This window comes from Otolemur garnettii, unplaced genomic scaffold, assembly GCF_000181295.1.
Source record: "Otolemur garnettii isolate 467f Iridium unplaced genomic scaffold, OtoGar3 scaffold00097, whole genome shotgun sequence".
Taxonomy (NCBI): Eukaryota; Metazoa; Chordata; class Mammalia; order Primates; family Galagidae; genus Otolemur; species Otolemur garnettii.
In genome coordinates, this window is record NW_003852492.1 from 3,346,971 (window position 1) to 3,374,006 (window position 27,036).

At 38.3% G+C, this 27,036-nt stretch overlaps 1 protein-coding gene across 1 annotated transcript in view; it reads left to right on the plus strand.

Moving 5' to 3' along the window:
• The first annotated feature begins 23,262 nt into the window (after positions 1 to 23,262).
• Positions 23,263 to 27,036, plus strand: part of TMEM45B (transmembrane protein 45B) — a 50,420-nt gene continuing 46,646 nt past the window's right edge. The window contains exon 1 of the mRNA XM_012808942.2: positions 23,263 to 23,407. Coding sequence (XP_012664396.1) covers positions 23,263 to 23,407 — 145 coding nt within the window. The remainder of the gene's footprint in view (positions 23,408 to 27,036) is intronic.

A 27,036-nucleotide genomic window follows, 5' to 3' on the forward strand; every position in this document is an offset into this window, starting at 1 on the left:
TGAAACCTTAAGAAAAGAAATAGCACAGGATATTAACAAATGGAAGAACATACCATGCTCATGGCTGGGAAGAATCAACATTGTTAAAAAGCCTATACTTCCCAAAGCAATCTACAAAGTCAATACTATCCCTATTAAAATACCAATAATGTACTTTCAAGACTTGGAAAGACTTATTTCATTTTGTATGGAACCAGAAAAAACACATATAGCTAAGGCAGTTCTTAGTATTAAAAACAAAGCTGGGGGCATCAGGATACCAGACTTTAGACTGTACTATAAGGCTGTAGTGGTCAAAACAGCATGGTACTGGCACAAAAATAGAGACATAGACATTTGGAATTGAATAGAAAACCAGGAAATGAAACTAAAATCTTACAACCACCTAATCTTCAATAAACCAAACAAGAACAAACACTGGTGGAAAGAATCCCTATTCAATAAATGGTGCTGGGAGAACTAGATATCCACATGTAAATGACTGAAACTGGACTCGCACTTTTTTTCACTCACAAAAATTGATTCAGTAATAGGAAAGAAAAAGGTTAATATCATAAAATTTCCACTTCTGTAGTTGCCCTACTTTTATCCTCAGCTTCTATAAAAATATTACATTCAATTATAAGCATAGGGGGAATTGTGGGAAGATGGCTGACTGGAAGCAACTTTCGCCAGAGGCTTATGTCCAAAGGGAGAGACGTTGGACTGAATAGAAGCCGAATGAGAAGAGCTCCATACCGAGAAGACTGCATGAAGTACACATCACCCTAGCTGTATCAAGCAACAGAAACAAGAAAGTGGAAGAAAAACAACAGGTATGAGCCCAGCTTTGCCAAAGGAAGGGAGATCCCTCCCCGCTATCAGGAGCTCCACAGTGTGTGGCCAGTCAGCCAGAGAACTGGGTTCAAAAGTCTCCTTACCTTATCCCATGAGACAGCAGTTGTTAAGTCCCAGTCCTCCTTCATTACTGTGGTCCTACTACTGAGACTAGGCCCCCATTCTGTCTGCAACAAAAGACCAAATATTTTTCCCGCAATCCTGAGCACCCAGATTGCTCTTCTCCTACCCTAGTTGCTGGAAGGACTGCCCTCTGTAGAGTATGGAGTGTTTGACACAACTGGGAAGCTCAGAAAGTCTGAAGGCCACCACCCTGTAGCATGAGAGAACAGTAGCACAGCAGTCCAAGTTTTTGAGGAGAGAAGGTGAACTACCCATCTCCACCTCCTCAGGAATTCTCAGGCAGATCTGTTTTCTGCCTTTCAGGACAACTTCTGAGCTCCATTGGGTGGGTGGGTCCAGTGGCTAAAGAACTTTGACTTGTGACTAAATTTTGGACCTGCCCCCTATGCCAGGCACAGGTCTCTGAGCTTGATTGGGCAGGTGGGTGACCCTGGACTGAACTTTGGACCTCTGGCCTCCCCAGGCAAGGCTCTCTGAGCTTGATTAAGGTGGGCAGGGCTGGAGTTTATGTGACTTTGGACTGAACTTTGGATCTCTGGTCTCCACCAGATAGGGCTCTCTGAACTCAATTAGGTGGGTGGGGCTGGGTTTAAGTGACTGGAGTGAACTGAACTTTGTTTTTTTTTGTTTTTTGAGACAGAGTCTATGTCGTCCTTGGTAGAATGCTGTGGTATCACAGCTCACAGCAACCTCAAACTCTTGGGCTTAAGTGATTCTCTTGCCTCAGCCTCCCAAGTAGCTGGGACTACAGGTGCCCACCAAACACCCAGCTATTTTTTATTTTTGTTGCAATTGTCATTGTTTTAGCCGGCCTGGGATAGGTTCAAACCCACAAGCCTGGGTGTATGTGGCCACCGCCATAACCACTGTGCTACAGGTGCCCAGGCCTGAACTGAACTTTGGATTAGCACTGTCCACCGTGTTAAGGCTCTCTGAACTCAATTGGGTGGGCAGGGCTGGGGTTTAAGTGACTTTGCACTGAACTTTGGAATAACACTCTCCACTGGTAGAGGCTCTCTGAGCTCAACTGGATGGGTTGTACCTGGTGCCTGAGTGACTCTTATCTGAATTTTAGAACTGTGTCCATTGCTGGTGGCAGCACCCTGAGCTTGACTGGGCAGGCAGCCCCAATTCCTGAGCAACTCTGTCTGAGCTCTGGGCCTACCCTGTCCACAGAGCTGCAGCCCTCAGCGCACAGTTGGCTGGATGGTGCCCAGTGCACAAGCATCTCTCCTGAACTCTGGGCTAGCGCTGTTAGGTTGGCAGCCTTGTGAGTTTGATATGGTGGGTGGAACCAGCAATAGCAGTGCAACATTGATTGGAACTCTAGGCTAGAACTGCCTACTGATTCTTGTCCCCCTGGAGACACTGTCTGAGGCTGCAGATTCACCACTTGCCTGTCATTGTTAGTGCAGCAGTGGCATTGCAACAATGAAGAGTGGACTCCTCAGCGACAACCTATCAACTCAACTAAAAAAGTACAATTAATTTATTAAAAAAAGAAGAAGAATCTGAAGATATTCACGAGGAGAATCAGCTCAAGAAATCTGGCAACATGAAAATCAGAGCAGATAAACACCTGCAAGGGATGTCAAAGAAAATACAACAGAGAATTCCATCTACAGAGAAATTGTTGAAATGTCAGAAACAGAATTTAGAACATGGATATCAAATAAGATAATTGGAATGGAGGAAAATGCAGAAGCAGAGAACCAAAAAACAGTTCAGAAGCTGCCTTAAGAAATTAATGAGGGGTGGCACCTGTAGCTCAAGGAGTAGGGCTCCAGCCCCATATGCTGGAGGTGGGTTCAAACCTAGCCCTGGCAAAAAACCGCAAAAAAAAAAAAAGAAATTAATGAATTGAAAAACAAAGTCTATCCCAGAAGTGCATTAATGTACATAGTTACCATTCAATAAAAAAAAAAAACCAAAGTCACCAAGGATATGGATATAATAAGGAAAGATACAGCAGAGCTTAAGGAATTGAAAAAGGTATTTGAGGAGCTTCAAAATACAGTAGGGTCCCTCAGAAATAGAGTTGAGTAGTACGAAGAAAGAATCTCAGATAAAGAAGACAAGACTTTTCAACTATCCCAAGCATTCAAAGAGCCAGAATAATGGAGAATAAGAATAGAATATTCCCTGAGAGAGTTATGGGATCATTCCAAGAAATCAAACTCTACTGAGGGCAACAGCTTGAGACTTTGTCTCAAAACAAAAACAAAACCAAAAACTATGAATTTCATTCTGTTACCAAAGATGTTTTCCTAATATATATGGTATTTTCATTATCATAAAAGAAAAAAATTACTTGTTATGACTTGGGTTTTGACCCATGTATTATTTTCATTACATTGTATAGTTTCCAAAACATGGGATTATTTTAGCTTCCCTTTTGCTATTCATTTCTAGCTGTATTGCATTGTGGTTCACAAACATAATCTGTATATTGATAAACCTTTAGAATTTACTGTTTCCTTTGTGCCCTAATATATGATCTACTTTCAAAAGTGTTTTGTTTCCCTACAATGACTGTTTTGCAGCATAAAATTCTATCTATCTAAGAGATTAAAATTATTATACTGTTCAGATTAAAAAAAAAAAAGAAAGAAATCAAACTCCAAATTATAAGGATTCCTGAAGGAAAAAAGGATGGTCCCAACAGTGCAAATTCTCTGTTCCAAGACATTATGGCAGAGAATTAACAAAATATTGCAAGAGACACAGAAATTCAGATAGGAGATAGTTATAGAACCTCAGTACAATTCCACCCAAAGCATCTCCTAGACACATTGTAATTAATTTTGCCAATGTCAATATGAATAAGAAACTTCTGCAAGCAGCCAGGCATAAGAAAAGTATTACTTACACAGGGAAAAGTATCACGATTACTGCAGATCTTTCAGGCAAAAAATCTCCAGGCCAGAAAAGGATAGTAGTCATCAACTTTCAACCTTCTTAAACAAAATAATTTCCAGACCAGCATCCTATCTCATGCTAAACTGACTTTCATTTGTAATTGGAGAAATCAAATATTACACTGACATCCACATGCTAAGGAAATTTTCCATGACTTGACCAGCTCTACAGTAAATACCCAGACCCATTCTTCATAACAATCAACAGGAGGGTACACCACCCAAGTAAACCTACCCAGAAACTAAAGAACAAAGCCTACCTTCCACAATGGTGAGAGGCATAAAATTAAGCTCTGGACTTCTGAAAAACAAGATGACTAAAACTCTGCCACATCTATCAATTCTCTCAATTAATATGACTGGTTTGAACTCTCCTTTAAAGAGGCATAGACTGGCTAACTGGATACAAAAACTCAGGCGAGATATGTTGCCTACAAGAAACTTACCTTACCTGAAAAGATAAATTAAGACTCAGGGTGAAGGGATGGATGATATTCCAGGCAAATGAACAGCAAAAGAAAGCTGGGGTTGCAATTTTGGTTGCAGCTAACAACTGAATTCAAACCAACAACAATAATGAGACAAAGATGGACACTACATACTGGTCAAGGGAAACACACAACGTGAAGAGATTTCAATAGTTAACATCTATGCACTCTATCTGAATGCTCCTTGATATATAAAACAAACTGTAACTGATCTGAACGATATGATATCTTCCCACATTACAATGTGGGATGGAGATTTTAACACCCCATTGGCAATACTGGACAGCTCCTCCAAGCAGAAGCTAAACAAAAAAATAATGAACTTAGACAAGACACTAGACCAAATGGAATTAACATATATTTATAGAACGCTTCATCCTAACAAAACTGAATACACATTCTTCTCATCAGACCATGGATCATCTTCCAAAATTGATCGTATCTTAGGTTACAAGGCTAACCTCAACAAATTCAAAAGAATAGAAATTATCCCCTGTATCTTCACAGACCATCAGGGAATAAAAGTTGAGCTCAACAACAAAAGAAATCTTCATACTCAAATAAAATCATGTAAACTAAATAACCTTATGCTGAATGATAGCAGGGTCATAGACGAGATCAAGAAGAAGATAATTAGATTTCTAGAACAAGATGACAAAGAAGCCATAAGCTACCAAGACCTGTGGGATACAAAATTTTCCTCAGAGAAAAATTTATAGTATTAGATGCCTTTATCAAGAAAACAGAAAGAGAGTGTGTCAGGAACCTAATGGGCCATCTCAAGCAACTAAAAAAGGAAGAATACTCTAATCTCAAACCCAGCAGAGAAAAGTAATAACCAAATTAGAGCAGAATTAAATGAAATTGAAAACAAAAGAATTACTCAGAAGACCACAGAAATAAAAAATTTGTTCTTTGAAAAGATTAATAAAATTGATAAACCCTAGACTAGACTAACCAGAAACAGAAAAATAAGATCTCTAATAACTACAGTCAGAATGATAAAGGGTAAATAACAATAGATACCATAGAAATACAAAAGATTATCAACAATTACTACAAAAAACTCTATTCCCAGAAATACAAAAATGTAGAGGAGATGGACCAATATCTGGCTGCACAATACCTTCCAAAACTCAGCCAGAAAGGTTTAGAAATCTTGACTATACCTATATCAAGTACTGAAATAATATCAATTATACAAAATCTCCCTAAAAAGAAAAGTCCTGGCCCAGATGGTTTCACATCAGAATTCTATCAAACTTTCAAAGAGGAACTAGTTCCTATAATACATACACTTTTCCAAAATACAGGAAAAGAAGGAATCTTCCCCAACACATTCAATGAAGCAAATATCACCCTGATTTTCAAACCAGGAAAGGACTCAACAAAAAAAGGAAACTATAGGGCGGCACCTGTGGCTCAGTGAGTAGGGTGTCGGGCCCATATACTGAAGGTGGCAGGTTCAAACCCAGCCCCAGCCAAACTGCAAAAAAAAAAAAAAAATAGCTGAGTGTTGTGTCAGGCATCTGTAGTCCCAGCTACTTGGGAGGCTGAGGCAAGAGAATCACTAGAGCCCAAGAGCTGGAGGATGCTGTGAACTGTAATGCCACAGCACTCTACCAGGGGTGATAAAGTGAGACTCTGTCTCTAAAAAAAACAAACAAACAACAAAATAAATAAATAAAAAAGGAAACTATCGACCATTATCACTAGTAAATATCCATACAAAAATATTCAACAAAATATAGCAATATATCACCAAATTAAAAAGGTTCTACACCATGATCGAGTGGGATTTATTCCAGAGACATAAGGTTGATTCAACATATGCAAATCTATAAATATAATACACCACATTAATAGAATCAAAACCAAAGACCATATGATTCTTTCAATTGATGCAGAAAAGGCTTTTGATAATATCTACCATCACTTTATGATAAACACTCAAGAAAATAGGCTTAGAAGGAACATCTATCTTAAGTTGATAGAGCAGTGGTTCTCAACCTTCCTAATGCTATGACCCCTTATTATAGTTCCTCATGTGTGGTGACCCCCAACCATAAAATTATTTTCATACACCTATATTTGTACAGGGTGTATGTGATGGTTTTAGGTGACCCCTGTGAAAGGGTCGTTAGACCCCCAAAGGGGTTGTGACCCACAGGTTGAGAACTGCTGTGATAGAAGCTATCTATAGCAAACCCACAGCCAATATCTTATTGAATGGAGTAAAACTGAAAGCATTTTGACTCAAATCTGGAAACAGACAAGGATGCCCACTGTCTCCACCACTATTTAACATAGCATTTGAAGTCCTAGCCATTACAATCAGGTAAGAGAAGGTGATGAAAGGAATCCAAATGGGGAAAGAGGAGGTTAAACTCTCCCTCTTTGCAGATGACATGATCCTATACCTGGAAAACCCAAGGGACAAAACTACAAAGCTCTTGGAATTGATCAAGGAATACAGCAAAGTCTCAGGTTACAACATCAATACCCATAAATCAGTAGCCTTCATGTATGGCAACAACTGTCAAGCCGAGAATAAAATCAAAGACTATTCCTTTTACACTAGCACCAAAGAAGATGAACTATCTGGGAATGTATCTAACAAAAAACATGAAAGATCTCTATAAAGAGAATTATGAAACTTTGAGAAAGGAGATAGCAGAAGATGTCAACAAATGGAAGAGCATACCACACTTATGCCTGGGAAGAATCAACAGTATGGTAAAAATATCCATACTACCCAAAGCAATCTATAGATCTAATGCAATCTCCATCAAACCACCAATGTCATACTTTAAATGATGTGAACAATATATACTATGGAACTGGAAAAAAAACTGAATAGCAAATATAGTTCTTAGAAATAAAAACAAATCTGGAGGCATCACGTTGCCAGATTTCAGGTTATATTACAAGGCTACTGTGATCAAAAGAGCATGCTACTGGCAGAAAAATAGAGACATAGATCTGTGGAAAAGGATAGAGCATCTATGCATGGACCCAGCCACATATTATCATTTAATCTTTGATAAGCCTAACAAAAATGTGCAATAGGGAATGGAATCCTTATTTAACAAATGGTGCTGGGACAACTGGTTATCCACGTGTAGAAGACTAAAACTAGACCCACACCTCTCACCATTGACAAAAATTGATTCTCATTGGATAAAAAAGTTAAATTTAAGACATAGAACAATAAAAATTCTAGAAGAGAATGTGGGGAAAACACTTGAAGATATTGGCCTGGGAAAAAACTTTATGAGGAAGACCCCATAGCAATTGCAGCAAAACCAAAAATAAATAACTGGGACTTGACCAAGCTAAAAAACATTTTGCACAGCTAAGACTACCACAAACAGAGCTAACAGATAGCCTTCAGAATGGGAGAAGATTTTTGCAAGTTATGAATCTGACAAAGGCCTGATAACTAGAATCTACAGAGAACTCAAATTAAACAATACAAAAAGTACAAACAACCCCCTGAACAGAAACTTCTCCAAGGATGACAAATGAAACAACAAATGCTCATCATCTTCACTCATCAGAGAAATCCAAATCAAAACCACTCTAAGATATCACCTAACCCTAGCAAGATTAGCCCACATCACAAAGTCACAAAACACCAGATTCTGACATGGATGTGAAGAAAAGGGAACGCCTTTATACTACTAGTGGGATTGCAAACTAATACAACCCTTTTGGAGAGAAGTCTGGAAAATCCTCAAAGATCTAAAAGTATACCTTCCATTTGTTCCTGCAATTTCATTACTATCTACCCAGAAGAACAAAAATCATTTTACCACAAAGGTAAAATGGATCCTTGGAAATCCATCCTCAAGGATGTTAAATGACATTTACACCACAATGTTTATTGCAGCTCAATTCATAATTGCCAAGTTGTGGAATCAAACCAAGTGTCCAGCAGCCCATGAATGTAAAAACAAACTGTGGTATATGTATCCCATATGATATTATTCAGTCATTTAAAAAGATGGAGACTTTACATCTTTTACATTTACCTGGATGGAGTTGAAATGCACTCTTCTTAGTAAAGTATCCAGGAATGGAAAAATAAATATCCAATGTACTCCATACTAATATGGCACCAATATATAAGCTCATATAAATACATGCTCATATGAACAATGAAAACACAAATATAGTCCAGTATAGGGATAGATGGAGGCAGGAGGCGGAAGGACGTAAGGAGGTAGAAGATTGGCAGATGAAGGGAGGGCATGAGGCAGGGTCTCACCTAATGTGCACATTGTATAGCATGCCCCCTGAGTGAGGGGCTCTTTTACAAATGGAACCTTACCCTGGGAAATGAGAACAATATAACCTAAAAATCTGTACCTCCACATTAATTTGAAATAAAAAATAAATTTAAGAAAAAGAGAAGATGAGGGTTCCTTTTCTCCATATCATCACCAGCATTTATTTTTTTGTCTTTTTGATAATAACTATTCGAACTAGGATGAGATGCTATCTCATTGAAGATTTTATTGACATTTTTGCTGAAGATTAGTGATTTCCTTATCTATTGGTCATTTGCATGTCTTCTTTTGAGAAATGTTTCTTCAGATGTTTGCCTACTTTTTAATGAAATCTTTTGGGGTTTTTTTCTTCATATTCTGCATATTAGTCCTTTGTCAGATCAGTAATTTGAGTATATTTTCTGCCACACTTGCATTCCCAGAAGCAAACTTCCAATCCATGGAGAATGGATAAGAAATTATACACACACACATATATATACGATGTATAGGAGATATATGATGGAATATTATTCAGCCTTAAAATGGAATAGAATCCTGTCATGTGTGGCAACATGGAAAAACCTCAAGGATGTTAAATGAAGTGAAATAAACCAGGCACAGAATGACAACTGCCACACGATCCCATTCGTATATCAAATCTAATGAAACTGATCTGATATAACTACACAGAAGAATAGTCTTTATTAGAAGCTGGGTAGGATAAGGAGGAGAGGAAATGGAAAGAGGTTTCCTAATAGTTATGCAATGTAGTTATATAGAAAAAATAAATAAATAAATTTTGGTATTCCATTACTTAGTAGGGTAACTATCGGTAATAATAAGGTATTGAATATTTTCAGATATGTAGAATGGAGGATTTTTAATTATATCAGCATGAAGAAAAAACAGATGTTTAAACCAATGAACATTCTAATAACACAACTGCATATCATATAATACATTCTTGCATTGAAACATTATGTTGTGTCTCATAAATATGGCACAATTTTTATGTATTAATTATAAATAAAATGAGTCCTTAAAAAGGAATAATTGCCAAACTGCATAAAACCAAAGAGAAGAAAATTCTTAAAAGGAGTGAGAGGCCGGGCGTGGTGGCTCACGCCTGTTGTCCCAGCGCTGTGGGAGGCCAAGGCGGGTGGATTACCCGTGCTCAGAGGTTTGAGACCAGCATAAGCCAGAATGAGAGCCAGAGTGAGACCCCGTCTCTACCAAAAATTGCCGGGCATTCTGGCAGGCGCCTGTAATCCCAGCTACTTGGGAGGCTGAGGCTAGAGAATCACTTAAACCCAGGGATCCAGGGGTTGGCAGAGGTTGCTGTGAGCTATGTACTCTACTGAAGGACACAAAGTGAGATTCTGTCTCCATTAGAAAAATAAATAAAAATAAAAGCAAAAAAATAAAAATTAAAAATTAAAAAAAAAAAGGAGAGAGAAAGACAACATAAAAAGTCTCTCACTTCTATATAGAGCCAGAAAACAAGAGAACACAGAATGTTAATACAATCTTAAAATAAAAACATCTGTAGAGCAAAGTATACAATCAACAGAGTGAAAAGACAACTTACAGAAGGTGACAAAACATGTGCAAAATACATACCTATCAAACGGCTAATAGTTAAAATACATAAAAACCCAAATAACTCAACAGCATAACCAGCAAATAACCCAACTAAGATATGAGAAAAAACCTATCTAGATATCTCTCAAAAGGACACATGTAAGTGGCCAATGGAGTAATAAGAAATGCTCAGCATCTCTAATCATCAGGAGAGTGGAAATGAAAACCACCCTGGGATATCACCTCATGGCAGTTAGATGACCATCACCAAAAGATAAAAAGATAACAAGTGTTAAGCAGAATATTGAGAAATGGAAACTTTTGGCATACACTTTTGGCATAAATGTAAATTAGTAGAGCCATTATAGTAAGCAGAGGTGCTTAAAAAACTAATAAAATGGAACTACTGTGGATCTCACAACCCCACTATTGGACATGTATCCAAAGAAATTTTCACCAGTATGTTGCAGGGATACATGTATAGCCCTCCCACGTTTGCCACGGTACTAGTCACAATAGCCAATATCATAGAATAAACATAAGTATCCGTGAAGGGACAGATAGATTAAAAAATGGGGTATACAAGCACAATGAGACACTGTACAGCCATAATAAAGACAGAAATGCTGCCATTTTAGACAACATGAATGGACCTAGAGAACATTATGTGAAGTGAAAGCCAAGCACAGAAAAAAAAAATACTCTATCATCTCACTCGTATGTGGAATTAAACAAATTGATTTTATAGAAGTAAAGAGTAAAATGGTACTTAAAGCACCTGAGAGATTCAGGTGGTGGTAAAATGATTGGAGAAAGGAAACATAGCTACAATTAGGAGAATTAACTTTAAAGAGAATTCTTGTATAGCAAGGTGACTTATACTTAATGATTATATTAATATATTCCACAACTGAAGAATTCAAAGATACTTAAGTGTCCTCACACAAAAACAGCTATGCCAGGCACTGTTTGTTAATTAGCTATATTTAAGCATTCTGCAATCTGTATATACTTCAAAACATTATGTGTTGCATAATAAAAACATGTATTGTTATTTTCCATATAAAAACAAATTTTATTTATTTTTTGGAGACAGAGTGTCACTCTGTCACCCAGGGTAGAGTGTCCTGGCATCATCTTAACCAACAACAACCTCAAACTCTGGGTTCAAGTGATCCTCTGGCCTCACTCTCCTGAGTAGCTGGGATCACAGGCACCTTCCACGAGGCCCAGCTAGCTTTTTCATTCTTAGTAGAGATGAGATCTCACTCTTGCTTAGGTGGTCTTGAACTCCTGAGCTCAAGTAACCCTCCCAGCTTGGCCTCCCAAAGTGTTAGGATTATAAGCGTGAGCCACCACACCTGGCCATAAAAACAAATGTTATAAAAGTGTTCAAAATTGTTATCCAAGCTACAATTTGATATGTAGCTAAATATCTTGAATGGATACAGGTAATTGAAATGTTTTCAAAAGTAATACTACACATTTGTTTACCAATAGGAGCTACAGAAGAGTACATTTCAAGAAGAAAGATAAGTTTCCTGTAGGAAGGTAAAATGAACACACAAGAGCACGATACATCTCTTGGAAATATCAAATCGCAGTGGACACTGAACTGAGACAAACACATACTCCTGGGTACCATCCAAGTTAAAAGTATCTAGATATTATAGGAGTCAAATTCCACGTGCTTTATTTCGATCAAATAGCAAATCCTGTGCTTCACTTAGTAAGTCGTTTAAATAATAACAGATGAATAATTTTCAGAAAAAAATTTTATTCCCAAATTTATAAAATAGAGGCACTCCCATTGAACTTTTGAGGATTATTGATATTCTTTTATCAGATTTGATTAGCACAAAAGGACTGAAAGTAGCATATATATTGGACACAAACCTCTGCACACGAACGATGACAGAGCCGTGTGCCCATAACAAGATTGAGGAGAGTAAGAGGATAGACTCCACCGAATACGTGACCACAAAGAAGCTCACCAGCAGCACGATGGTCTGGGTGGCCCTTTGCTCTGGGGAGGCTCTTTGGGAGAGGCTGGTGCTATGAAGGTACTGGGACATCCTCTGATGCCTGGACAAGAGCCTTACCATGTATGCACTCGAGAGCAGCATGAATCCTACTAAAAAGACATCTCTAAAAACCATCGCAGTAAAAAGAAGTCCCCTCATGATGGAACTCATTGGAGAAAGTGAGCAGTAATCACTGACATACAATAGATTGTTCTGGGTCATATTGGAATAAGCTACAGTGTAGGGGATAATGTAGCTATTAACAGACAGATTGAGGAACCAAAAAATGAAGAGAATGAGGAAAGTGTAATCCGTGATATCATGTTTAAATATCACCAACCAGGATGTCCTGGAGCTGATGATGGTGGCCTGGAGCAAACTCAGGAGGCAGGTGGTACAGATGGACAGGTGTCTCATCACCCTTATCACGTAGATCAAACTCTTACATTTGAAGTCATTCTGCCAATTGAGTGACTCAAACATGTCTTGAGACAAAAACCCCACTGCAGTGAAGAGCATCACTGTGTGGACAAAGGCCAGGTGACAGGTGAGGATGTCAGTGGGCTTAGGCCTGTGATCCCGAAATAACGTGAAGATGTGGGAGAGAAGAAGAAATGTATTGGCTGTGATCCCAATGATGCCTTGGACAGAAAGGCATTTTTTAAAGGTATCATTAGTTAAAAGTGAATTCATCTCGGTGTCATAGAAGAAATAACACTGAAAAAAAACAAATTTGTAACACAATGCAGACTTGTTAACATTTAGTATTCCTGGCTCACAAGCAGGAATTAATGGCTGAGTTGTAAATTTCTCTACAACCCCATGATGCATGTGTTTTATAAAGAGAACAAGGCATCGTTAGTTATATAAATTATCTTTTTTTTTTTTGTAGAGACACAGTTTCACTCTGTCCCCCTGAGTAGAGTGCTATGGTGTCATAGCTCACAGCAACCTCAAACTCCTAGGCTCACATGCTTCTTCTTGCCTCAGCTTCCCAAATCGCTAGGACTACATGCATCTGCCACAATGCCTGGCTAGTTTTTTAGAGATGGGGTCTGGCTGTTGCTCAGGCTCATCTCAAACTTCTGAGCTCAGGTAATCCACTTGCCTCAGACTCTCAGATGGTTAGGATTATAGGCGTGAGCCACGGCCCCTGGCTATAATTATTATTCTTTCTACAAAAGGTTAATTAAATGAAAAGTCACACTTATCTCAACTGCCAGAACCAAAGAATGGTTAATTCCCACCTCATGCACTGGTACATTCAGTACAGCTGGACTCTCCTGTCAATTTGGGGCCAGAAGAAGAACCAGGATGAGATTAAAATAAAGGCCTTGGCTCGGTGCCTATAGCTCAACCGGCTAAGGCGCCAGCCATGTACACCTAAGGTGGTGGGTTCGAATCCCCAGCCCGGACCCACCAAACAACAATGACGGCTGCAACCAAAAAATAGCCGGGCCTTGTGGCGGGCGCCTGTGGTCCCAGCTACTTGGGAGGCGGAGGCAGGAGACTCGCTTCAGCCCAGGAGTTGGAGATTGCTGTGAGCTGTAATGCCATGGCACTCTACCCAGGGGGACAGCTTGAGGCTCTGTCTCAAAAAAAAAAAAAAATAAAGGCCTTGCTGCCTCCAAATTTTAAGGATCACATTCCAATTTCATAAACAGAATATTTGGATACATGTTAAAAATATATGTATAATGATTTATTAACTAGGTATCTACATAATTTCAACAATGTTATCCATATAAGCTATATATCAAAAATACAAATTAGATTTAATAACATAGATAAATTTCTTCAATATTTTATTCTGCAGCCCCCAAAGTTATCCAGTTTATGCTCTCTAATTCACGCACTCACCCTGTAAATGACCTTCACATATGAAGTAGACTGATCTTCTCTGTCTCCAAATCACTCATATGTCTTCAGTGAGGGTCTTGAGAACATTGTTGTTGAGCCTGGAAGAGAAAGGACAAGGTTTCCCATGGATTACTGTAGATAGACAGAACATAATTAAATTGATTACATTTTTATAAATTTATCTCAACTTCCAAAACCAAACAAGTAATAATTGTCTTTAACACAAAAACAAAGGCATTTTTAATCCAAATTGTAAACCTAGTTGTCCCCTGTATTTTCACTTATGTGTCTAAGAACTGCACCATGGAAGATCTCTGGGATTTGTGATAATGTGGTGCCAAACTCAGAGAAACAAAATAGAAGAAGGATCCACAGAGGTCATCATTAGTTTGATCTGTGCCTAGAAAAAACTGATCCTATATTATACATTTAAAAGTTATAAATGAGGGGGCATCCGTTTCTCAGTGGTTAGGGTGCTGGCCATATGTACCAGGGCTGGTGGGTTTGAACCTGGCCTGGGCTTGCTAAACAAACAAACAAAAAAATGGACATTCTGGGGGGCAACTGTAGTCCCAGCTACTAGGGAAGCTGAGGCAAGAGAATCACTTGAGCCCAAGAGTTTGACATTGCTGTGAGCCGTGATGCCACCGCATTCTACAGAGGGTGACAAAGTGAGACTCTGTCTAAATAAAATGAAATAAAATAAAATTAAAATTAAATAAAATAAATAAAGTAAAATAAAATACTGTGATTCCCAAAGTACATAAGTAATTCCAGATAATGATGGGGAGAATAACATTGGTATATAAGCCAACAGTAATAGAGTGATCATGAAGGGTGTAAACTTAGATGTGCTGTCTGAAGCAAAGATAAACAGTCTATAAAGTAAAGGAGCCATTTCCAGAAACACAAGAGCTACCTTGCATGGGATTAGTGGGTTATTTGTAGAAAATAAAAGTTGGTTAAATACATTTCCTCAATTTGCCACAATATTTAGATTTTTGGTAGTGTTATGTTATGAATGATATTATTTGAAAGTGAAGTTCACACCTGGTGTAGATTTAAGAGTATAATCTATGTAAGTAAAACCCCCAATTTTTTATTCTCATATTATTTCAATCACACTTTTTGTCTAATTTATTATACAGCCTTATATAATACTGGTCATTGGCAGCACAAAATGATTATAAGAATTTCAAGTGTTAAGTTGAGGGGCTTGGCTGGCAAGTAGTAATAGGTGGCAACCTAAGAAAATCAGCTGTTAAATTTAGAGAAAAAAACATGTTCCCACCAAGATTGGTTCCATGAAAGGTTTTTAAGGAAATACTCAAAGGCTAGAAGAGTAATTATGATACGCGCTAGAAGCTACTGAATGACTGCAATGCTTTTACCATTCTTGGGAAATTGAACTTAGTGTAAAGTACAGCTGGAAGCAAAATGCTTGCTGATGGTAACATTCATAATTCCAAGACATTTAATGCTCAGATTACCTAGAGGAAAGCAAGGAAACCATTATTTGAGATGTAGACAACAGAAAAACATGGCTGGACTTATTCACAAATACTGTCCTACTAATTTTTCCCTCCTAAAAGCCCATCTGGGAGAGTTTGTATTTATTTTCCCTGATTATCTCAAACAAGAAGGTGCCATCAAAGTGTAATGTGTCCAGAAAGTAGAAGGGAAGAGGAGAGTGAGGGGAGGGGAGAGGGGATATGGGAGGAGGGATGGTATTTGGGGGCACCTCACCTAATGTGCATGATGCAATGGTACATTTCAAAACTATTAAGAAATGAGTATAATTGTGACAGATGTGTTACTTAGTTCAATGTAAGCATTTCGCATTGTATATTGAAGCAGTATCCTGAACCCCATAAATGCATCAATGTACAAAGTTATGATTTAATAAAAAATAATTTAAAAAAGAAAAAAAAACAAAGTATAATGTTTCTTTTTGCTAAAAATTTGTGAGATCTTGGACAATCATCTATCTGTTTATTACAGGAAAGATGATGACAGCCATAACAACTGTGTCAAGAATGGAAGTAGAAGAAATAACTTCTAAGTTAAGAACTGGAGTTCACAGAACATCACTCTCTGTTCTCCATGTGCACTGAGTAGTAGATGAGGTTCTTCCTCTCTAAATGAATAAAATGCAGACATTTAATATTTTTAAATGCTTTTTCTAATGTTAATAGACACAGCAGTTGTGTACTGTTAAATGTCCTTGAGGTATTGATCCCCTTGTGGGACTATAAACCACGAATGAACAATATTTATCATTACCTTTCTTTTCTTTTTGTTGAAATTTGCCCTTATTCCTTTTTCTCTCTCTTACATGTTAAAAATAACAGACACCAAATGACACTACCCCTACCAAATTCAGATATAAGTTGCAAATTTCAACAATATAATTAAAACACATTTGTAACATTTGTGAATATATTTTCAATTAGTAAATCAGAAAATTGAAACTTCCAGAGGCAGCTATAAGGATAGGGAGTTTTTTAATAATAATTGAATGCTATTTCTTTATAATTTGGCTAATCATTATTCTTTCACTACTAAAACTAATACCAAAACTAATATACAAAATGATTTATGTCTTAGCTTATTAATAAAATTAAATATTCTTATTCTTATTATGTTGATAATACAGGAAATACTAAAACATTATTTACATGAAGTATTTATAGTCATGCTTAATATTATAAGCTTCCATATGTGTACTATAGTAATTAACATATACAATTTTATAAATGACAAAGATGTTTCATAAAGTTTCACAATAACCAGAAAAAAATATATATATCTATATATAAGTAGTGACTATAATAGAATAAAGCAAAATGATCCTTATAGTCCTCTACTGAAAGTAATTTATATAAAATACTGAAAATAGGCTCGGCGCCTATAGCTCAACCGGCTAAGGCGCCAGCCACGTACACCTAAGGTGGCGGGTTCGAATCCCCACCCCAGACCCGCCAAACAACAATGACGGCTGCAACCAAAAAATAGCCGGGCGTTGTGGCGGGCACCTGTGGTCCCAGCTACTTGGGAGGCGGAGGCAGGAGACTCGCTTGAGCCCAGGAGTTGGAGGTTGCTGTGAGCTGTAATGCCACAGCACTCTACCCAGGGGGACAGCTTGAGGCTCTGTCTCAAAAAATAAAATAAAATAAAATAAAATACTGAAAATAATTGCATAATTTAACATTATTCTAAACACAATAAATATACAAAAGTCTATACAAATTTACAAGAACAAATAGGTATAACTAAATCCTTCTGAATTAGTTTAGATTACTTATATTTTAAAATATAAAATATAATTATGGCCTCATGAAATTCATACAATTTTAACTTTAATATGGATACATTTACTTACTTAGTAATGATTCACTGAAATACGACTGAACTGATAAAGAGAATTCTCCTACTTAGAATAATTCATGGAGAAAATCCTTCCTCACCCCACCAGGTACCTGAGTTCTCACTGTCAATGATGCTGCCAGACAGACACTGCCCTCACCGAGTCTTTGCAGTGAATCCATGTTTGTGTAATGAGGCTTACAATATGCAGTTATAAGGATCAGTTTATTTCCCTCCAGGTATATAATTTTCATGTCAACTATAGAAGAAGGACAAGACATAGCCTTGTGATTGTAAAAATGGGAGACACCAATGGGAAAACTGAGCTCATTTCTACAAATGATAATAGAAACAGCTAGGTTCCAAACTTTTCAATAAGTGAGCTCATTTTCCTAGATAGTTTCCGTCCAGTGGGTTGTATGATCTCAGTTCTTATAAACAAAACAATTATCTCCTAATCACCCAGCTTTCAAAATGAGCAGACCTCAATGTCAGATTTCCTAAAGTATCCTTGCTGGTTCAAGTGATTCCTGGGGGCCTACTGAGGAAAGTTCCCCAGTGGTGTCTGTGTTTAGCAATCTGAGCTAGACCATAAGCATCTCTGTGGGAATTTAAAAAATGCTGGCTCTATCAGACCTACACGTCTTCCAGAGGACACAGCTCTGAACCAGGACACCAGTTATCAGGGGCACATGCCAGCAGTTCAGCTTGTTTAGGTTCAAAATCATGTGTCATCTTTGATGCTCTAAAAAAAAGTCCTCTATTTGTCTCAGTCAGAACCAACCACAAGTACAATTCTTCCTTCCTACAACTCAGCGCAATGTATCATCAGCTGCCATCATTATGATCTCATTCTCAATTCAGCTGGCTTTCTTAGATTTTGATGTTTGCCATCTTGTAAACCTTTCAACTCAATTTAAAATTTATTGCTTATCCTAAAAACAATCTTTAAAGCAAGAATCTTAAAATCAGTAAAGCTATCCATCAAAAATAGAGGCAAAAGATTAATAAATGCCATTCAGCTAAACAAAAACTAAAAAATATTTGATGCCAGCAGACTGATTTTATAGCTAATATCAAAGTGCTCAAAGATAGGAATGTAAATCTACACAATTTATAATAAGAACCAGAAAATATTACAAAGTCATTATAAAATACATTAAAAATGTGTTTCTTTTTGTTACTTAATTTCTAAAAGAAAGTATAACAATACAAATACATTTGAATGTTGAACCTATTACAAATACAAATGTAGTATTTGTGATTAAACAAAGCAGGTAAGAAACAAAATGTTTTGTTTTCGAATGAAGACGTGAAAGATCTCTATAAAGAGAACTATGAAACTCTGAGAAAAGAAATAGCTGAAGATGTTAACAAATGGAAAAACATACCGTGCTCATGGCTGGGAAGAACCAACATTGTTAAAATGTCCATCCTACCCAAAGCAATCTACAGATTTAATGCAATCCCTATTAAAGCACCATTGTCATACTTTAAAGAACTTGAAAAAATAGTACTTCATTTTATATGGAATCAGAAAAAACCCTGAATAGAAAATATGTTACTCAGAAATAAGAACAAATCAGGAGGTATCACATTACCAGACTTCAGGCTATACTATAAATCTATAGTGATCAAAACAGCCTGGTACTGGCACAAAAACAGAGCAGTAGATTTATGGAACAGAATAGAGAACCAAGAGATGAACCCAGCTACTTAATCATCATTTGATCTTCGACTAGCCTACCAAAAATATTCAGTGGAGGAAAGACTCCCTATTTAATAAATGGTGCTGGGTGAAGTGGCTGGCAACCTATAGAAGACTGAAACTGGACCCCCACTTTTCACCATTAACAAAAATTGATTCTTACTGGATAAAAGATTTAAACTGGAAGACATGAAACTATAAAAATACTAGAAGAGAGTACAGGGAAAACACTTGAAGAAATTGGCCTGAGAGAATATTTTATGAGGAGGACCCCCCCAGGCAATTGAAGCAACACCAAAAATACATTATGGGGATCTGATCAAACTAAAAAGCTTTTGCACAGCCAAGAGCACAGTAAGTAAGTAAACAGACAACCTTCAGAATGGGAGAAGATTTTTGTAGGTTATGCTTCTAACAAAGGTCTGATAACTGGAATATACAGAGAACTCACACTAATTAATAAGAAAAGAATAAATAACCCTATTTCTATGTGGGCAAGAGACTTGAACAGAAACTTCTCTGATGAAGACAGGAGCATGGCCTACAAACACCTGAAAAAATGCTCATCATCCTTAATCATTGGAGAAATGCAAATCAAAACCACTTTGAGATATCACCTAACTCCAGTAAGATTAGCCCACACAACAAAACCCCAAAACTACTGATATTGGCGTGGATGCAGAGATAAGGGTGTACACTTCTACACTGCTGGTGGGAATGCAAGCTAATACAACCTTTTTGGAAAGAAGTTTGGAGAACACTCAAGGAACTAAAAGTAGATCTACCATTTGATCCTGCAATTCCTCTACTAGGTATATACCCAGATGATCAAAAGTTATTTTACAACAAATACATTTGCAACAGAATGTTTATTACAGCCCAATTCGTAATAGTCCAAGACATGGAAACAGCCCAACAAACTGTAGTATATGTACACCATGGAATACTATGCAGCCATAAAAAAGATGAAGCCTTCATATCTTTTATGTTTACCTGGATGGAGCTGGAACATATTCTTCTTAGTAAAGTATCTCAAGAATGGGAAAAAAAAAGAATCCAATGTACTCAATACTACTATGAAATCAATATATAATCACCTACACATTCATATGAATGGCAAAACATAACTATAGTCCAGAAAGTAGAAGGGAAGAGGAGAGAGAGGGGAAGGGAGGGGGGGATATGGGAAGAGTAAGGGTATTTGGAGGGACCTCACCTAATGTACATGATGCAATGGTACATTTCAAAACTATTAAGAAATGAGTATAATTGTGATGGATGTAGTTCAATGTAAGCATTTCACATTGTATGTGAAAGCAGTACACTGAACCCCATAAATGCATCAATGTACAAAGTTATGATTTAATAAAAAAAAAATAAAGAACTTGAACAAGTCAGGTAAATCAGTAATGGAAAATGCTTATTTACTTCTCCCAACTCAAACGGTGCCATTTAAGAGACCTTGGTCATCATCTGCCATTGTGCCTGAAATTCCACTTATTGACCCCTTATACCAGTGAGTCCTGAACATTTTCTTCTTTCCCATCAAAAGGAAATATCCTGGGTAGAAATTACATTTTACACCTTCACCGACTCAAACCTAAAATGAAAATGTTGCCTCATGCCTGTTTGGACGCTTGGGTCTATGAGTATATGGTTTTTGTGAGTACAATCCTCTTTATCCTTTTTCCTTTCCTGGGTATCACCGCTTCCTAAGGTCAATGCTGTCTATCATATGCACTCGAAGGAGGGAAGAAACAAAGCCCTTGCCACCTGTTTGACACATTTGACTGTAGTGACCTTTCACTATGCACCTTTTGTCTATACCTATCTTTGGCCCAGAAATCTCCACTCACCAGCAGAAGATAAAATCTTGGCAGTCTTCTACACCATCCTCACTCCCATGCTCAATCCCGTTATCTACAGCCTGAGAAATAAGGAAGTCCTGGGAGCCATGACAAGAGTTTGTGGGACATTCTCTTCCCTGAAAGAATGATAGTTGTTCCTACTTCCTACTTCCTTTTTACATGTTTATTTAGGGCATCCTAGAAGAGTGTTGTCCAACAGAAATATAATTTAAAATTTTCCAGTAGACATATTTAACCAGTAAAATTAACTTGAATAACATTTAATTCAAAACATTATTATCAATATTAACATTGACAACATTGATATTAATTATATAGCGTTACTGGTATTTACCCAAAGGACTTGAAAACTTATATCTACACAGATACCTACACACTGTAGGAGATTGTAGAAGTTCCTAACTGCCAAAATTAGAAAAAATCATGATGGCTTTTAGTAGTTTCATGGATAAATAAACCGCAATACATTCAGGCAATAGACTATTATTCAGCACTAAAAAGAAATGAGCTCTCAAGCCATGAGGAGACATGAAGGAAAGTTAAATGCATATTACTAAGATAAGCCAGTCTTTCGAAAATCTACTTACTATGGGATTCCAACTATATGGATTTCAGCTAATCATTCTGGAAAAGGCAAAACTATGGAGACAAGGAAAAGGTCAAAGCTGAGCACATTGGCTCATGGCTGTAATCCCAGGACTTTGGGAGGCAAAGGTTCGATGTCTTGAGGAAAGGAGTTGAAGACCGCCTAGACAACCCCTTCCATACAAAAAATGGCCACATGTGGTGGCATGTGCCTCTCTCTAGCTACTCCAAAAGCTAAGGTGGAAGGATCACTTGAGCACAAGAAGTGGAGGTTACAGTGAGCCATGATTGTCCCACTGCACTCCAGCCTGGGCAACAGGAAGATCTTGTGTCAAAAGAGAAAAAAAAAAATCATGATTGCCAAAGGTTAAGGTGGGTGCGGGGAGGGGTCAGTAAGTGGGGAGCACAGAGAATTTTCAGAGTGGTGAAATCACTCCATTTGACACTGTAATGGAGGATACCTGACATTATGCGTTTGTCCAAACCCATAGAATGTACAACTCCAAGAGTAAACTATGAACTTGGGTGATACTAATGTCTGTAGGCTCATTGGTCATAAAAATGTCCCCCTCTGGTGCTAGTATTGATAGGGAAGCTGGTCTAGGAGTGGAAAGGGCATATGGGATATCTCTGTACATCCTGCCAGATTTTCTATGAACCTAAAACTGCTCTAATAAATAAAGTATTTTTTGAGAAAGAATAATTGACCGATTAGAGAAAAAAATAATAATAATGAATGTTGGAGTGCTTAACATATAGAGAAGTACAATGTATGACAAGAGGTCGAAGGCCAGGAAGGAGGAAAAGTTAAGTACATTATTGTAAAGTTATTGCACTGCAAATAAAGTGCTGTGACATTGTCTGAAGGTATATTGTGATAAACTAATGACCTATACCGTAAACTCTACAGCAACTACTATAATATAAAAGAGGCAGAGCTGGAAGCCCACAGCAAAGTGTACCTCTGGAAGGAAGCCCTTAATTTTCCATCTCCCAGCAAGGACACCACGTGTGGGTCTCACGTGTTGAGGGTCAGAGTCATTGCGATGGTGTGCAGCCACCTGTCGTTTCAAAACCTCTTGAAGAGGCCCGAGGGGCCTGCAGGCAACCAATGTCCTCCAGGATGCCCACGCTGTAGCTGCTGTGACCACCTCAGAGACGGTGGCGGCCACGTCCTCGAAGGACCGGATCCACTTGTGGGGTTCATCACGCTGGCCGCCCATGCCACACACGTGGAAGTTAACTGTGTTCACCAGAACTTGGTCTGGAAGATTCCAGAAGTAGGGATGCGGCCGCGGAGCAGGTCGTGGGCGCTTGGCCACTGTCTACCTGGCTGCAATCCCGTCCGTCAGGAAGCGTTCGACCCCCGGCGGCCTTTCGCAGCGGGCGCGCACATGCGTCCTCCTCAGCGCGGCTCGGCTCCGGGAGCTCGGGAGGGAACTCCGCGCGGCGTGCGGCCTCACGCTCCGAATAGGGGCCCTGGGAGCGGCTCTCAGCGTCCGCCGGCGCCCGGGGTCACGGGCTTGTTCTAGGCGGTCACGACGGCCTCTTTCAGGTTGGTTTCGATGCCCGGCACTTCCGTTGCCTTCTCACTGCGGCTGCTGCCCTCAGCCACCCACGGCTCCTCTCCATGAAGCGCTTAACCTGCAGGTTCCTCACCTGCTTCGCCCTTTCTAGCTTCTCCGGGTTCCCCAGCGCCCGGCAGCAGCAGGCAGTAAACCCGCTTGGCCTCTGGAGGCGCCTTCTCTTGGTTGTGGGGGTTCCCCGCGGAGCCGGTGGGAGGAACGGTGGGAGGAACGCTGGGAGGAGAGGGGCTTCTGCGAGGCGGGGCTTCCGTGGGGGCGGGGCTTCCGTGGGGGCGGGGCTTCCGTGGGGCGGGGCTTGGCGGGGCGGGGCTCCAGAGCGCTTCTCTATATGTTAAGCACTCTGACTTTCATTATTGCTATTCTTTTCACTAATCGCCCCATTATCCTTCCTCAAAAAATAGACTTTATTTATTAGAGCAGTTTTAACGTTCATAGAAAATCTAGCAGAATCTAGCAAAATGTGCAGACATATCCCATATACCCTTTCTTCTCCTAGGCCGGCCTCCCGAGCTTCTTTGTGGTCATGTATTCAGTGGAGTCCATCCTCTTATTCTCCTCAATCCTGTGATGGGCACACGGCTCTGTCATCTTCCATGTGCAGAGATTTGTGTCCAATATCTATGCTACTTTCAGTCCTTTTGTGCTAATCATATCTGATTAAAAATATATCAATATTCCTCAAAAGTTCAATGGGAGTGCCTCTATTTTATAAATATGGCAATAAAATTTTTTAATGAAAGTTATTCATCTGTTATTAGATAAACAACTTAAGAAGTAAAGCACAGGGAAGGTGCCTGTGGCTCAAAGGAGTAGGGTGCTGGCCCCATATACCAGAAGTGGCGGGTTCAAACCCAACCCCAGCCAAAAAATAAAAATTTTAAAAACTTGCGAAGAAGTGAAGCACAGGATTTGCTATTTGATTGAAATAAAGCACGTGGAATTTGACTCCTATAATATCTAAATACTTTTAACTTGGATGGTACCCAGGAGTATGTGTTTGTCTCAGTTCAGTGTCCACTGTGATTTGATATTTCCAAGACATGTATCGTGCTCTTGTGTGTTCATTTTACTTTCCTACAGGAAACTTATCTTTCTTCTTGAAATGTACTCTTCTGTAGCTCCTATTGGTAAACAAATGTGTAATATTACTTTTGAAAACATCTTAATTACCTGTATCCATTCAAGATATTTAGCTACATATCAAATTGTAGCTTGGATAACAATTTTGAACACTTTTATAACATTTGTTTTTATGGCCAGGTGTGGTGGCTCACGCTTATAATCCTAACACTTTGGGAGGCCAAGCTGGGAGGGTTACTTGAGCTCAGGAGTTCAAGACCACCTAAGCAAGAGTGAGATCTCATCTCTACTAAGAATGAAAAAGCTAGCTCGGCCTCGTGGAAGGTGCCTGTGATCCCAGCTACTCAGGAGAGTGAGGCCAGAGGATCACTTGAACCCAGAGTTTGAGGTTGTTGTTGGTTAAGATGATGCCAGGACACTCTACCCTGGATGACAGAGTGACACTCTGTCTCCAAAAAATAAATAAAATTTGTTTTTATATGGAAAATAATGCATGTTTTTATTATGCAACACATAATGTTTTGAAGTATATACAGATTGCAGAATGCTTAAATATAGCTAATTAACAAACAGTGCCTGGCATAGCTGTTTTTGTGTGAGGACACTTAAGTATCTTTGAATTCTTCAGTTGTGGAATATATTAATATAATCATTAAGTATAAGTCACCTTGCTATACAAGAATTCTCTTTAAAGTTAATTCTCCTAATTGTAGCTATGTTTCCTTTCTCCAATCATTTTACCACCACCTGAATCTCTCAGGTGCTTTAAGTACCATTTTACTCTTTACTTCTATAAAATCAATTTGTTTAATTCCACATACGAGTGAGATGATAGAGTATTTTTTTTTCCTGTGCCTGGCTTTCACTTCAAATAATGTTCTCTAGGTCCATTCATGTTGTCTAAAATGGCAGCATTTCTGTCTTTATTATGGCTGTACAGTGTCTCATTGTGCTTGTATACCCCATTTTTTTAATCTATCTGTCCCTTCACGGATACTTATGTTTATTCTATGATATTGGCTATTGTGACTAGTACCGTGGCAAACGTGGGAGGGCTATACATGTATCCCTGCAACATACTGGTGAAAATTTCTTTGGATACATGTCCAATAGTGGGGTTGTGAGATCCACAGTAGTTCCATTTTATTAGTTTTTTAAGCACCTCTGCTTACTATAATGGCTCTACTAATTTACATTTATGCCAAAAGTGTATGCCAAAAGTTTCCATTTCTCAATATTCTGCTTAACACTTGTTATCTTTTTATCTTTTGGTGATGGTCATCTAACTGCCATGAGGTGATATCCCAGGGTGGTTTTCATTTCCACTCTCCTGATGATTAGAGATGCTGAGCATTTCTTATTACTCCATTGGCCACTTACATGTGTCCTTTTGAGAGATATCTAGATAGGTTTTTTCTCATTTCTTAGTTGGGTTATTTGCTGGTTTTGCTGTTATTTGGGTTTTTATGTATTTTAACTATTAGCCCTTTGATAGATGTGTATTTTGCACATATTTTCTCACCTTCTGTAAGTTGTCTTTTCACTCTGTTGATTGTATACTTTGCTCTACAGATGTTTTTATTTTAAGATTGTATTAACATTCTGTGTTGTTTTGTTTTCTGGCTCTGTATAGAAGTGAGAGATTTTTTAGGTTGTCTTTCTTTCTCTCACTCCTTTTAAGAATTATTCTTCTCTTTGGTTTTATGCAGTTTGGCAATTATTCCTTTTTAAGGACTCATTTAATCTATAATTAACACATAAAAAATTATACATATTTATGAGACACAATATGTTTCATTGCAAGAATGTATTATATGATATGCAATCATGTTATTAGAATGTTCATTGTGTTATTTTTTCATGCTGATATAATTAAAAATCCTCTTCTAGATACCTGAAAATATTCAATACCTCATTATTACCTATAGTCACCCTACTAAGTAATAGAATACCAAAAAAAATTTATTTTTTTTTTCTGTATAACTACATTGCATAACTATTAGGAAACCTCTTTCCCTTTTCTCTCCTTCTTACCCTACCCAGCTTCTGATAAAGACTATTCTACTGTGTAGTTATATGAGATCAGTTTCATTAGATTTGACATAGGAATGGGATCGTGCAGCAGTTGTCATTCTCTGCCTGGCTTATTTCACTTCTTTTAACATCCTTGAGTTTTTTCCATGTTGCCACACATGACAGGATTGTATTCCACTTTAAGACTGAATAATGTTCCATCATATATCTCCTATACATCATCTATGTGTGTGTGTGTGTGTATATGTGTTTGTGCATAATTTCTTATCCATTCTCCATGGATGGGAAGTTTATTTCTGGGAATGTGTGCGTGGCAGAAAATATATACAAATTACTGATCTGACAAAGGACTAATATGCAGAATATGCAAAAAAAAAGTGAAGAGAAAAAACCAAAAACTTCATTAAAAAGTAGGCAAGCATCCTACTTGCCTACTTTTAGGCAAAACTTTAGACAAAAACTTTCCAAAGAAATATTTCTCGGCTTCGTGCCTGTAGCTCAAGTGGCTAAGGCGCCAGCCACATACACCTAAGGTGGTGGGTTCAAATGCAGCCCAGGCCCACCAAAAACAACAATAACGGCTGCAACCAAAAAATAGCCAGGCACTGTGGCAGGTGCCTGTGGTCCCAGCAACTTGGGAGGCTGAGGCAGGAGACTTGCTTGAGCCTAGGAGTTGGAGGTTGCTGTGAGCTGTGATGTCACAG